Source organism: Trichogramma pretiosum, unplaced genomic scaffold (assembly GCF_000599845.2).
Source record: "Trichogramma pretiosum strain Unisexual culture from Peru unplaced genomic scaffold, Tpre_2.0 scaffold10, whole genome shotgun sequence".
Lineage (NCBI taxonomy): Eukaryota > Metazoa > Arthropoda > Insecta > Hymenoptera > Trichogrammatidae > Trichogramma > Trichogramma pretiosum.
This window is the reverse complement of record NW_019641652.1, coordinates 1,224,724-1,239,127: the sequence shown is the minus strand read 5'-3', so window position 1 is coordinate 1,239,127 and position 14,404 is coordinate 1,224,724. Positions and strand designations below refer to the sequence as shown.

The window sequence follows — 14,404 nt, the reverse complement described above, 5'->3', positions numbered from 1 at the left end:
GATATAAAAAAAATCCAAAATATTTTAACAAAAATGACATTCAAGACATGTTATTTTTAATGTAATATAAATTTATGTAAAGTAGGTGAACCTCTCGTGACAACACTAATAATAGTTGAAAAAAGTTTTCAGTTTTCAAACAAAATTAGTGTATATTCATGTAAACATTTTTCAAAAATTACGATACATGGAAATTGCAACTTTATTGCGTTCAAATATCTCGGAAACTATTTCATTTTTTTAAAAATTTAATAGGATCATGCACTGCTGTAATGTGATTTTTTAGTACATTCTGGTATCCAAATGATTTGCGACAAATATCACACTCGAAGGTCCTTCTCCGATTATGAACTGCATTTATATGGTTTTTGAGGATACTCGGGTATTCAAATGATCTGTGACAAATATCACACTCATAGATCCTTCTCCGATTATGAACTGCATTTATGTGCTTATTGAAGTTACTTCTATCTCCAAATGATTTGTGACATGTCACACTCGAAAGCTTTTCTATGATCATGAATTAAACTTATATGAGTTTTTAAGGTTTGCCGATATCCAAATAATTTGAGACAAATCTCACATTGTTGCGTTAATGCACTGCACTTATGTGTCTATTGAGGTCACTCTTCTGCAAAAATAATTTGTTACAAATTTCACACTCGAAGGGTTTACAAAGATTATGTACTGCATTAACGTGATTTTTTAGAGTACTTTTATATCCAAATGATTTGTGACAAATCTCACATTCGAAGGGTTTAATACGATCATGTAATGAATTTATATGAGATTTGAGGCTAGATTTTTGTCCAAATGATTTGTGACAAATTTCACATTCAAAAGGTTTGCTCCGATTATGGACTGTTATTATGTGTTTTTTGAGAGTACCCTTTTCTGCAAATGCTCTGTGACAAATATCACATTCAAATGGTTTGCTACGAATATGTACTGCATTTAAGTGACGTTTGAGATCACTCTTCAGTCCAAATGATTTGTGACAAATGTTACACTCGAAGGGTTTGATACGATCGTGTACTGTATTTATATGTTTTTTTAGGATACTATTATCTCCAAATGATTTGTAACAAATCTCACATTCAAAGGGTTTGCTTCGATCATGTACTAAATTCAAATGAGTTTTGAGGGTACCTTTTTCTCCAAATGATTTTCGACAAATGTTACACTCGAATGGTTTGCTCCGATCATGTACTGCATTTACATGTTTATTGAGGTTACCTTTCTGTCCAAATGATTTATGACAAATATCACATTCAAATAGTTTGCTACGAACATGTACTACATTTATGTGAGATTTGAGGGTATCCTTGCGGCAGTATGACTTATGACAAATTTCACATTCGTAGGGTTTGCTACGAATATGAACCGAAGTCATGTGAGATTTGAGTTCTCCTTTTCGGGCAAATGATTTGTGACAAATGTCACATTTAAAGGGTTTGATTCGATCATGTACCGCATCTACATGAGTTTTGAGGTTACTTTTGAGTCCAAATGATTTTTTACAAATATCACATTCAAATGGCCCAATTTTTTTATGGATCGTATTCGTAGGCTTTTTTTGACTTTTCGTATCAGCTTCTTGGCACATTTCTAAGCAATGTGATGGTTTTTTTTTAGCATTATTTGTAAAACTTTTTTGTTCCTCGTACTCAGCGAGTTTTAAACGCGAGTTCACATTCAATGAGCAATTATTATCATAATTGAATCCTTTTTTTATCAAAACTATTGGACTTTTTTCACTTATGCCCTTGGTCTGATGTTCTTTTTCTATTTTCACGTTAGGTAGGCCACTTTCATACTCAATTTTGCAGCCGGTAGCTGCAGATGTAGACGGCAGTTCATGTTTAACGTACTTGCACTCGAAATCAATGAATATTTTTTTATCGAAACTTTTCTGTAGCGCCATAGTCTGATTCGATTGATTTGCCTAAAATTAATATTGTGAATTAGTTTTTGGTACGATAAAAACAGAACAGAACTCACATAATGGAACTCACTTCAGGTAATTCAGGAAACGGGAAAGTTTCAATTTTGACGGTCTTGCAAGAGTCCATCGAATCGAGAACATAATCGCCACCTGCATTTGTCCATGTATCTCTCGGCTCTTCTTTTACCCTGAAGAATATAAATGAGTTTAATAAGGGATTGCTCAACAAATAATCATGGCTGTATATAAAACATGAAAAATGTTTACCTAACTACGTCACTGTTGATATCCATCACTTCTGTGACTAATACGCGTATTCACTGCGATTATTTTTCAATGTACTGCACTGAGAAAATATTCGAGGTTATAAACGGCTCGAATAGCCAACGCTACACTTTGATTTCACTCACACACTTTTTCGAATACAGTTTGTTAACACTCGTTTGTTTTAGAACTCAGTTTCAGAACGAGTGCACAGATCAATTGTCGTAATGCACCAAACTAGGTGATGCAAAATAGGTGAAGATCGTGCGGGTCCAAATGTTTTGTTTACGTTTGACTGCGGCATTAATCTCCGCGCTCGGCGTTAACTCATGCAGACACCTGCGTTGTTTTGTAGTGCGACACGCGATTAAATTCTCCGTATTTTATTGGCACGCAGAACGAAGGCACTTAGTCCACATCTTGACTTCGAGTCTCATCCCAACGAGAGATCATGAAAAGTAAATATGAAGATTTGCCGCAGTTATTCGAGTGAAAAGCGGCGTCCCCGTGTCAAAATTTTAGCCTCCAATTATAAGGATTTTTTATTGAATCGCTCATACATCTCCGCCGCGTTGTAAAATCCTCGTCGTTTCGTGCGCGAAATAATCGTCCGAGCACCCGAATCAATTATCGCGCTAATTTTACAATCCGTCTCTCTGCCTGTCATGCTCTCGAATTACACGTGTCACGCAGCAGCGCGCGAGAAACGAGATATATAAAATTACATTTTAACGCGAGCGGCTTAGTTGATAAATCGCGCTAATGCCGCCAGTAGTCGGAACGGTGAAAGTTCAATTTTTTTCGTAATGTACTTATTTTGTTATTATCATTATAATTATTAATAAATCGCAAATGACGTATGGCCATGGTTCGCAGTATCTCTCCGCAGCTATACAGCAATGCAAATCGATCGACGCGCATAACTAAGGCGAATTGACAAACGATCGAGGAAAAATCGGCAATCGAAATTTCATCGCTCACTACATATGCAGCGCAGTATACGCGTAGATATTAATATTTAACGCGCACTGACCGACATCCTGCTAAGTATATCGGGCATGTGCAGTTAAGTATATTGCGATGAACTCGGGTATATATTCTAAGCATGCAGATAGGCCATCGCTAGGCCTGCTCCGCACTCGTAATTTCTCAACGCGACTGCAACGCACGCACGCATTAAATTCTCCGTGTACCTGCGTACAACGCACTCCATTGAGCAATTCGCCAATAGCGCACGCGTACAGAAAGAGAGTGCATCGAACCGCACTTACACACATCGGCGAGAAAACCGAATTATATTTCTGCCTGTAACCCGATGGAGCGAGAACTCGATGGCCGATTTATCTCTCTCGGTCGCGTTGTCTATGTGTGTATGTATAGAACTTTCGCTGCGTATTATAATGAGTTGCGTGCGTTATCCTGTCCGTATACAATTTTTTTTTGATCGCGCGTATAGCTAATGAGAGAGAAAAAAAAGGCACGAGAGGCAAAAAGGATTCGATTCATTCGTCGGGGTAATCGAGAACGGCATCGAAAATCTCGATAAAAGTTTTTTGGTTCGTAATTCATCGAGCGTAAAGGCCATTCGCGCTGTATATTATAAGCGCGAGTATATAATGGTGTGAAAAGCCATTACGAGCGTGTAGCGCATCTTTCTCTCGATCGGTGTAATTACGGTTGAATAATTAACGCGATGAGCGACGTGAGTACGAGCCCGTATTTTTTTCCTTTTATTATGTATGTGTACAGTACTTACTCACGAACCGAGTTAAAGCCAACACTGACACGGCTCGTGTAAAAACCCGTGTAGGTATAAGGATGATGGAGTTTACGCACATCGTTTGCCGCGAGCTCGTTATGAATACACGTGTGCGCACGACCCCGATGCGTCATGGAACGTGTGTGTAAGTTACGCAGAGGAGAGAAGAGAGACAGGAGCAAGAGTGCAAAAATGTTACAGCGTGCGAATAGCATAAATAAATAATAGAGATCCCGAAAAGGACTTTATAGAGAGAAAGAGAGAGAAAAAAGAATCATCGTTCGAATTTAATTATACACATTACAGCGGCTGCTGACGGCATTGGCTTCGTTTGATTCTTCGATCCGGATTACATACGATGCGACGATTGTTCTCCTTCTGTCGGTTCGACATTATGTCGTTTGTACCTTTTTTATCCTTTTACAGTATCGAATCGATATATGGCGAATGAAAAAATCGCACGCGCATGTTGTGTAAATAATTCCTTCTTACTTTTAAAATCTGACGATCTCGCGCATATAACTCGGATTATTTATGTCGGAGACCTTTGAAAATGTACCCAAATCTTTATTAGACATTTTTAGGCATGCAACTATTTGATCGAAAAATTTCAAACTGAGTTTTACGAGTATGGTGCGGTTGAAATTTGAGTTAACTCTGGAGACCAAAATGGTACTTGGAGAAAAAAAATGTTTGATTAGCTGCTCGGAACAAGTTCTTCCTTACTTTATGTACTTTTGGATAATTCAATTTAGAAAAGTGTATACTTATTTTTGCAAAAAAGAGATTCTCGCACATTTTACGTATATCTTGTGAAAGACGATTGATTTTTTAGAAAATAATCAACACGAGGAGAAAATACTTGTGATAGCAAAAAAAATAAAATAAAAAAAATTGACAATCCTGTAATTTACTATATGTAAGTGCTGCCTCGCTAAGTAAGTTTCAATGCAAAATTTGCTTTTTTTACATGTTAAAAGTAAGAAAAATTCATTCTTAACAGTATGTGTCCAAATTTTTGGGTCAATTTTCTGATAACTCTATATAAAAAGTATAGAGGAATTACTCGTACATGTCACTTTGCTGTTTGTGTTCTCATAAATTCATTTTAACAGTTCTTCATTACTAAACCTATTATTATGGAAGCTTGGAATTCTCAATAATTTGATGACGTTCAAATTTTAGTAATATCTTGCCATGACTTCCATAACTCGATCGTAAAGCAACGTCTTCACGTCTCTCGCAAGCACAAAGTCCAAATGATTGAATTTTTCATGGGGTACAGCTTCAACCACCTCGACGTTGGGCAAAACTTTTGATAGATAAATAATGTTCTAAAAATTAATTATGAAAATTGTTAATACGAGTAGGATCACTAAACAGAATTTCACTTAAATGAAAAAAATTTTTACATGCGGAGCCAGCAACATGTCACCGAGTCCGTAAAACAACGCAAATGGCGTAGAAATATTCTTCAAATTATAGGGAAGAACATATGGTGTGCCATATTTTATCGTATTTTTTTCAGGTCCAAAATCGAGCGGTCTAAAATCCCCTGAAGTGTATTCACAAACAGAAAAGCATTTCCTTGAATTTCAGTTAACGAAAACGTGAGTAAGCGAATAGCTTTGAAAAATACCTTCGACAATATTTTGAACAAAATGTTTTAACGTCTGACGCGAAGTTCCGCCGGGCATATATCTAACAATTTTCGCAAGGACCGACTGAAAATCAATTGGATATTCATTGCAAAAAAAGTTTTTCATGAAATAGTCTGAGAGCCCACTGACAAATAAGATCATTTATTAATAACAATCTATAAATTTTGGTATGTATTTATTGAGCCCGGTCTGACAGAAATTCCCTAAAAATTGTTTTGTCAACCGCGGCATTTGTTAATGATTAATATCAAAATAATGACCCCAAAAAATTTTAGCGAATATCTGTCAGACTAGTAGATTTAATAAATACATACCGAAATTTACAGCTTGCTATTAATAAATGATCACATATGTCGGTGGTCACTTAAAACAAAAGTAATAATCTCTTTTGAATTTAGAAAATACCAAATCGGGGACTTGGTCACTATCCTTGCCGAAATTTACGTCGACCAAGAATTGACACAAATTCTGGACAGTTGAATCTCGATTATTACATAAAATAGAAACGAGGTTTTTCAATAATGGCGACGACGGAAACACCTCGTATATTTTTGAACCTTCAAAAACTTTCTGGAATTGTTATAAAATTTCAAAGATTATTAATCTTTTTCGGGAAGAGGATATTTTCTCATACCACTAGTCCAGGTAGAGCAGCTTTTACACTGCCTATTAAACTTGTCTGGGGGTCATACCAATAAGCTACGGGTGTAAAACTAACGGAAAGTTTCACTTTTTGTTGGTACTCGGGCCTGGTTGACAAAAAAATATAACTTATGGCGGTACCCATGGAATGACCTATATACATGACTTGTTGTTCATTTGTTATATTCAAAACGTAGTCAACGATGTTGGGCATATCTATCACAGCCATTTCATGGTAACTGTAAAAAGTTAACATTGTCAATATTCGTTGCGTAGATAAAAATGCACTTAATACCTGTACTCCCAAAACTCAGGATCGTGATCGGGCGATAAGGTGAGGTGCGAGCGACCGAAGTTGGTCCCTCTGCTGTTGGTGATCCAAATTTCGTGGCCCAAGTCAGCGAGCATGAAAACTTAACATGAAAGTTCTTATTAATTCAAAATCGAGTTTGACAACAAAATGCGTTGGACCATTTCGACCATACCAAGATCGTGTTTTGGTCCAAATAAAATCCATTCGGCACACGTAGCGAGCAGACCATGTTGCACAACAACCGGAAGTCTTTTCTCTGTAGGATTTTTTGGGCTGCCTGGAATTCGATAAATGGCTATTCTGTATCCATCGTCCGAGGTGATTATGTGCTTTTCCACGGGGTAGTTTCGTTTTTCAATCAAGTAATACTGCATATACAAAAAATTATTTTATCAATAGTTAATGGAATTGTTTATACAGTAATTTTTACGCACGCAATCAACATCTTTGTCGATATTTTCCAGTGGGTCGTAATCCATGTACCCTTTTGCCATCTCTGATTTCGGTTTTATTCTCACAAAGGTATGAACTTGTAAGAAATACGACATCATAATTAAAATTATTTCATTTTCAAACTTACGCATAATTAATATTTTATCGAATCTCTGATTTTGCCTGACTAGAATGCCTCTCCGTAGCTAACGCGATATTAAGCAATCGATGAGCAAAGAGTCCTTCACGGCGCTGCATCATTAAAATGAAATACGCAGTCTTTGGCAGTTCGCGGAAAAGTTTTCGGATTTTCTAAACGTCAATATCGAGGAAATTTTTTTCCGGGGGAAAATAAACACTAGTTGAACAATCGATGACATTTCAATTTTAAGGCTACGTAGAAAAATATCGAAGCTGGCGATATAACTCACTACGTTTCGTATATGACACGTTCGGTTGAATATTAATTTTTGCAGGTTTGTCAAGAATGCAAAAAATTTAATAAAATTAGAAAAATATTTTATAAATTTAATTCCATATACTGCAATATGTTTAAGTATGTGACAAATCAGAATTCAGATATAAATGTTGAATTCAAAAGCAAACAGTCAAAAAGGATTTACTTATTGCTTTAATAAATATTTAAAAAAGTCAGCTTCACGAAAAAAGCTCAATGGTATTTATAAAAAAACCTTAAGAATTAATACTAAGGTAAAGTTAGTTGACTAAACATTGTGAATAATTTGAAAATTCGGTTCTCGATCTTTGTACTTTAGTTAAATGTGATGTATATGCGTCGTCGGTTGCACGTTTGTGCATCGAAATTTATTTCAATGTTTAATTCGTTGAATTAATTTTTTCGAATCAATTCGGTAGTGTCACCCTGTATGCAATTTGTTTGGTACTTACCACGCAAAGCCTACTGCAAGGCTATTTTGTATAAATTTGCGATGAAATTTACATTATTTTTTTAAAACTTTTTTGTCATTGCGATACCGATTTTTTGTCATTTTCTTGTTTAACGCATTTTTAACTAAATAAAAATAATTAGAAAACTAGAAAATAGCACATTTTGCTACTCAATAATGGCCATTTTTTGTTATTGTGAGTTGAATGAACACATTTTCAATTTAAGATCTCTTTGTTTTTTTAAGGAGAATAGAGCGCTGAGAAATTATTTTAATTTGACTTCAATAGTTTACAAGATAAGTCTGTATAAATAATTTAAATGTTCATAACTTTGAGACGAACTTTTTTTTCAGAAAATAAACCTAGAAAAATCGATTCGTCTAAAAACGCACAAAAACGCCATAGAGTCCGAAATTTTTACGAAAACCTGGCCAGCAGTTCGAGAGAACTCAACAGTTAATATATATGGATGAACTCAATTCATTAAAATGAAAGAAACTTTTGAAATTTTTTGTTACCATAAGCTTTATGTGCTAAAAAAAAAATCGTTTCGATATGATCAAAATTGAGAAAAAATTTTGATGGAAATGTTTTTTGCGATAATTTTGTTGCGTAAGACGAGCGAGTTGGAATTGCTCGATGCTCTGATCGCAGATCTTGTTGATTATGGATTTGTTATTCGGCTAGAGGAGGTGTGTTACATTCTGGAGGGGAAAAAATGACGTAGGTTCAGGAGAGGGAAAAAAGAATGATCAATTCAGAATTGGTTAAAATTATAATTTTTTATTGTTAAACATAATTAATATATACAGAAAAGACGTTCATCACGTCTTTAGCTGAGAAAATTATTTTTCATGAAAACTCATAGACTATAGTCATTATATCATCACAAAATTTGAAGTTTCAACTATACGAAAAAAGCGAACAAAAAATGTTTTTGTTGGAATTACAAAAAAAAAGGAAAAAAACAAACGGAAAAGAATTATTATTTTTTCAATCGACGATGAATGCACTTAAAATGGATACGATTTAGAAATTTTAAGTTGTTTTTTTCAATGGTAATTGCACACATTCCAGTTGATAATGAATGCAAATTAATACAGATGAACAATTCGTAGTGTTGAAGTTACTAATCTAAATGATTAATATGATTCATGTTCAAAATGAATTTATAAGCAAGAAAATATTCACAAATTATATTCAAAAATTATGATTCTTTTACAAAATTGAGATTTGATCCGCATCTTACACAATAGTACTTCATATGCAACGGGTGAGGATATGATTTTTCTGCAAAACGAGGGGTAGTATCACGAGCCAAAGTCGAGTGCTGTAACGAGTTTAGCTGCAAATGCTTATTTACACAATTTTTATACAATATTTTACAGCACAAGAGCCTAAAACTATAGCGACAAATTGCGATTTTTATGTTACAGTGCCATAAAACTTATTTAATTAAATTAAGTGAAATGTATTCAAATATCAAGTTTTTTATATTTTTTGGGTTTCATTCATTTGGGAATAATTGGTTTTTTGATATCAAAATATGCCACATTATAACACACCAATTCAAATTATAATCTCAACGTTCATTATGGACTTGTACCGATCATGTGGCAGCTATGGCCTGGGGTTCCGGCCCGCGCGTGGTACCTGCTGGATTTATATTACGGCCTGAGGTGCGTCAGTGCATCTCTTTGATTAGAAACTAATTGTTTCGTTTTGTTCAACTCATTGTTAAGTTGCAGTTCAATTGATTTTAATTATTATTTGTTAATCATATTAATCATGCTATTAATGAATTAACACTACAAAAGAGTTTTATTTCTGTGACCATTCTAACCAAATTCGATTTTGATTCATCGTTTTGAACTCAGAATGAATGAATTTGAATTTTTATTTCTCAAAATGAATGAAATTAATTTTTAAATGAGCATTTCTATTATTTAAAATGAAAAATTACAGTAATGACTGAGTGGCTTAAATCAATGATGCTAAACTGCAGAGAAATAAGAATGATAGTTGATATCATATGCTGCAATAATATCTAAGCTGTAATCGATTCATCTATCGTTTCGGATCCAAGCAAAGAAAAACTCTTAGTAAAGCACAATTATGCATGTAAAACATTTTTACTTGTAATGAGTGGTTGTTTTTTAGACTATTTTATGATACATGTTAACATTGTGATTCTTACATCACACTCTGCCAACTTGCTAACAGATTGTTGACAATTGAATTAAGATTCTTGAAAAAGCTTCTTATAAGCTGATTTACATAAGAAAAAACAAAATGGTATAATTATTAATCAGTTTTAAGTGTTGATTTTCACCCTAATAATTTTGTTATTTTTCAAGTAACAGTACTTCAGTAAACTTAGTTTTTAATAAATTTGCATCATTGCTCCTTTCTATTCTTTTATTGTATCCAATACAATAATTTTTCAACTTTTTAAAGGTATTTTCATTATTATTTTGATTAACAGCTGTCAGGATATTACTAATTAAATCAAAAATATTATGTTTTTCCTTATCTTTGAAAGACATCCTGAAATTCTAAATTGAGAAGATTTTTATAAATGAGGAAATACACTTAATCAATGAAATGAAATGCTATTGATTCTTACCTCAAAGTGTTTTATCTCTATTGCCTCTATCTCTAATGCCTTCAAAAAATTCTCTGCTGCTAGCATTAGATTTTTGTTTTTAAACAAATACATTATAGCTAAATTTAATAATATAAATAATCTACGACTTTTGTCGTCTTCATATCTTTCCAACATTTTTTCAAGGTGATTGATAACTTTATCATCATCATCTTTTGATTTTGAAGTCTTTCTAATAAGATAAAGGTAATCTGAATCAGCATGGAAATTGCCCATTTCACCAGTAGCTGCCAAATAGTTTTCTTTAGCTTTCTAAGAAAAAAAACACCATATCACAAGTTGTTATTAAAAGACAACATTTGAAATACTTACCGGGTAATCATGAAAAGTTTCATAATATTTGCCCAGATAATGGTGGTAAGCCTTATAGGTTTTGTCTGAATGTATACACTTTTTAACATTATCTAAACAACTTTTAGCTTTGATACGATCTCTTTGGCCGATGAAGTGCAAGGCAAGAATTGATGTAACTTTTGAGTTTTTTGGATTTTTTAACATATCTTTGTACATATCATTGTACATATCTTTGGATTTTCTCTTTAGATCTTTATTTTTACATTCCTTATACATTCTGGCAATGCAAATTTTGTAATGATCAGATGGTGATAATTCATAACATTTTAAGAATTCTTGTTTTTCTTCTTCAGAAACAATTGAGCAAGAATTTTTTTGACGTCTTTCTGTTCTAAGGCAATAGGCTCTTATATAGTGCCACAATGCACAGTTGGGAGAGTTTGTAATAGCCAAATTAGCTGATTGCAAGGCTGTATCATTATTTTTGTCCACAAATACACATAAAGCTATCGCCTTAGATCCAAATATTGTTCCTTTCTCTATATTAGAATTGAAATTCTTGGCATCTTTTATTTGGATTTCTAATGCTTTTGCTTGGTCTTTTTTCCCATTCATTTTGTAAATGCATAAAGCTGTTGCATCTTTTATGTGTATTAATACATCAACCGAATAATTATTTTGTTCTGAAACACTGTAACAACAGTATATAAATTGTTAGTCATCTTGATATAATCTTTAGTCTTAAAAATTATTTTATGTTGTAACCTTTCACAAATTTTTATCCAGACATCATAAATTTCACTAATTAATTCTTCAGCAGAATCAAATTTATTTTGCTTACAACGAATGTATGCAAGTGTGTTCATCTGAATGAAGTAAGTGATAGGTGATTCTTCACAATCAGTCAACAGAAATTCTTTTTCACAGAAGTCCTTAACATATTTTTGGTATTTTTGGTCCGATATCCAGGTGAATGGGCATTCCATATTATGCTCTGACAGTTTATGAATATCCATTCCACTTTTTTTCTGAAAGTTTAGATAAAAACTTTAGCAAAGTACAAAACTTGTAGCAACTAATAAATAACACGTGGTTTAACTTTTTAAACTAATATATTTTCAGGTCTCAACTTTTTAAACTAAAATTTCGTTATTTTTTTACAAATAATGTTTTTTAAATGTAAGGAGCAGAAAAAGTAACAAGATCATTTCTGAAACTTGATTTAATAACAATCTACTGATTTTGTAATTTTGGCTAGAACATTTCATTTTAAACCCATGTAATAATCTTATTTACTTTAAATCTTATGCAAATCAACTGAATTTCTCGTGCATACGTGATAGTACACGAAAGTTCAGTTGCACAAATATAATTAGAGTATCACAATTCACTATTAGATGAATACGATTGAGTCTCGCTGTTTTTACCCTCAGTTTGATTACATTTTGTAGTCAGTGCTCAGTCAGCTCAAATATTAGCAAAACTCACCATTTAATTATAAATACCTATGATTATAGGATAAATGTACTAAGCACAAAGTTCTGTAAAAATTTTGATCAAATCTCGTAGAGAACGAAGCTAATGGCGATAAACTAAGTGGGAGTCCCGCAGGAGGATTCCCCAACCCACAATTTTGGCACGAGTGAGCCTAAGCCAGAAGATGTCGAGAGTGTCGTCAATAAAAAACACGCAGTCCGCGTGGTGCCAGCAGACAGTTGTAACTGTTGTTGCACCATGATAACACGGTGTGAAGGACTACTTGGCGCAGTTTGTTGTCATTTTAAGTATCAAATTTATAACTAATTTTTTAACATTAGCTCCATCAGCTGTATAACCTAGCATGAGTATTTCATTTATAAATGATCAAATTTTCATTTTTTTTTATAAATAATCGTGGCTGAAGTTGATTACCTACTATTCAAAATGTAAATAAATCAAGTTCATAATGCTATACTGCAGAGAATAGTAATCATTACAAATATTGATTAGAAAATTTGTATGATTTTCACGTGTAATAGATAATTGAACTAGATTCTATGAACTAGATATTATGTTTATAGTTTATATTTTATACCCAGGTGAAAACAGTATGTAAGATCTGACTCCAGATCTGGCATCAGATCTGGTATAAGATCTGAGAAATGTGCACCAGATCTGATAACAGATCTTGTATTCGATAATCAACATCAGGACTTATATCAGATCTGACATCAGATCTAAAGCCAGATCTGAAGTGACTGTATTGCATTTAATTAATTAAACAATAAGTTTATTAACAATTAAAATCGTAGAACAAATTTAGTTATATCTTAATAATCACATCGATAATATCTTTAAGAAAAATTCCTACAATATTTAGGTTTCTGATAATGAAAATTTAAATTGATTCAACAACTTTTATTATTAAGATTTATTACAAAATTTTAATTATTAATAAACTTATTGTTTAATTAATTAGAGGCAATGCAGTCATTTCAAATCTGACATTAGATCTGATGTCAGATCTGATATAAGTTCTGATGTCGATTATCGAATACAAGATTTGGTATCAGATCTGATGCCAGATCTGGAGTCAGATCTTACATACTATTTTCACCTGGGTAGTTTAGATTTGGAGCAATAACAAAAATATTCATTGTATTTTTAATTTGTTTTTTATTTTATATAATCATTTTCAAGTTATATCACACAATACTGTCCTCGTTTTGACCTGTAGCCGCCAAACATAAGCGCCACAAATCTGCATTAGTAAAATCTTCGAGAACAAGTTCGCAACATTCAATAGGAAGACGATATTGTATCATCTCATAATAAAAGATCGTTGCCCAAGGCCGCAGAAATCCTCTCGCTAATTTCTCGAACAGATTCAAAGTACAAGCCTGATTATAAGACTCTTCTGGAAATTCCATCGACAACTTGTACGATTCAGCAAGCTCGAGGTAATCTTGATACGTGAATGATTTTGCGGCCTCTTCGGGTCGCAACTCCATCAGATCATAGAGTGTGGGTCCCTCCTCATCTTTGATCTTTATCTCTTTTGCTCTGCTCGTGAACTCTTCGTCGTCATCCCAACACTCGGCCAGATCCGTCGACTTCTCGAACAATTTGAGCTTGGCGAAATATGTCATGATGGTCAGGGCGTCGCTTCGATTAAGCTCGTAGCCTCGGTCTTCCAAGCGGTCGATCACGATCAGGGCGTTGGAGGCCAATTCGAGCAACGTAGTATCGCAATATTTTAACCTCTGATCCGCGTCGCTCAAGTGAATGTAGTCAGGAAAGACAAAACGAGCCAGATCGGCTCCATGATCAAAGAGTAAATCCACCACATCGGACTGGAGGGTTTGCACGGCTAATTGAAGCGGCGTTCGACCTAATTTGTCCTTGGAGTCGACGTGGAGCACTTGCTGGAGGTCGTCGTTGATTTCGAAAAAGAATTCGGCCATTCCGCTATCGTAGGCTTTGATGCACATCTCGTGCAGAGGCGTCAATCCTTCGCCGTTGGCCAAGTTCGGATCTGAAC

At 34.0% G+C, this 14,404-nt stretch overlaps 3 protein-coding genes across 4 annotated transcripts; all 3 read right to left on the bottom strand.

Moving 5' to 3' along the window:
• Positions 1-854: 854 nt before the first annotated feature.
• Positions 855-2,409, bottom strand: LOC106656404 (zinc finger protein 12-like). Its single transcript, XM_014377356.2, has 5 exons — positions 2,213-2,409; positions 2,016-2,133; positions 1,759-1,945; positions 1,220-1,410; positions 855-905 (listed from the first exon to the last, which is right to left on the bottom strand). The coding sequence occupies exons 1-5, from the start codon at positions 2,236-2,238 to the stop codon at positions 855-857; spliced, it is 573 nt and encodes a 190-aa protein (XP_014232842.2). The 5' UTR covers positions 2,239-2,409.
• A 2,696-nt stretch (positions 2,410-5,105) lies between these two features.
• On the bottom strand, positions 5,106-7,204 carry LOC106656403 (lipase 3-like). Its single transcript, XM_014377354.2, has 8 exons — positions 7,019-7,204; positions 6,757-6,952; positions 6,567-6,684; positions 6,264-6,510; positions 6,035-6,199; positions 5,608-5,692; positions 5,381-5,523; positions 5,106-5,302 (listed from the first exon to the last, which is right to left on the bottom strand). The coding sequence occupies exons 1-8, from the start codon at positions 7,166-7,168 to the stop codon at positions 5,150-5,152; spliced, it is 1,257 nt and encodes a 418-aa protein (XP_014232840.2). The 5' UTR covers positions 7,169-7,204; the 3' UTR covers positions 5,106-5,149.
• Positions 7,205-10,221: 3,017 nt separating this feature from the next.
• On the bottom strand, positions 10,222-12,487 carry LOC106656402. Of its 2 annotated transcripts, XM_023460044.1 has the most exons (5): positions 12,373-12,487; positions 11,650-11,912; positions 10,903-11,575; positions 10,552-10,842; positions 10,222-10,480 (listed from the first exon to the last, which is right to left on the bottom strand). In XM_023460044.1, the coding sequence occupies exons 1-5, from the start codon at positions 12,373-12,375 to the stop codon at positions 10,271-10,273; spliced, it is 1,440 nt and encodes a 479-aa protein (XP_023315812.1). In that variant the 5' UTR covers positions 12,376-12,487; the 3' UTR covers positions 10,222-10,270. The 2 variants fall into 2 exon arrangements, with proteins under 2 accessions (XP_023315812.1, XP_023315813.1); XM_023460045.1 differs by lacking the exon at positions 12,373-12,487 and having other exon boundaries at positions 11,650-11,938.
• Between the last annotated feature and the right edge of the window lie 1,917 nt (positions 12,488-14,404).

Coding starts and splice junctions, on each gene's coding strand:
- LOC106656404 (XM_014377356.2), bottom strand. CDS start 2,238: ATGGATATCAACAGTGACGTAGTTAG. Junction 2,134..2,212: donor ATCAACAGTGACGTAGTTAG/GTAAACATTTTT, acceptor TATATTCTTCAG/GGTAAAAGAAGAGCCGAGAG. Junction 1,946..2,015: donor CGTTTCCTGAATTACCTGAA/GTGAGTTCCATT, acceptor TATTAATTTTAG/GCAAATCAATCGAATCAGAC.
- LOC106656403 (XM_014377354.2), bottom strand. CDS start 7,168: ATGCGTAAGTTTGAAAATGAAATAATTTTAATTATGATGTCGTATTTC. Junction 6,685..6,756: donor TGGACCAAAACACGATCTTG/GTATGGTCGAAA, acceptor TTTCATGTTAAG/TTTTCATGCTCGCTGACTTG. Junction 5,693..6,034: donor GTGACCAAGTCCCCGATTTG/GTATTTTCTAAA, acceptor ATTGATTTTCAG/TCGGTCCTTGCGAAAATTGT.
- LOC106656402 (XM_023460044.1), bottom strand. Junction 11,576..11,649: donor TGGATAAAAATTTGTGAAAG/GTTACAACATAA, acceptor CTGTTGTTACAG/TGTTTCAGAACAAAATAATT. Junction 10,843..10,902: donor AAACTTTTCATGATTACCCG/GTAAGTATTTCA, acceptor TTTTTTTCTTAG/AAAGCTAAAGAAAACTATTT.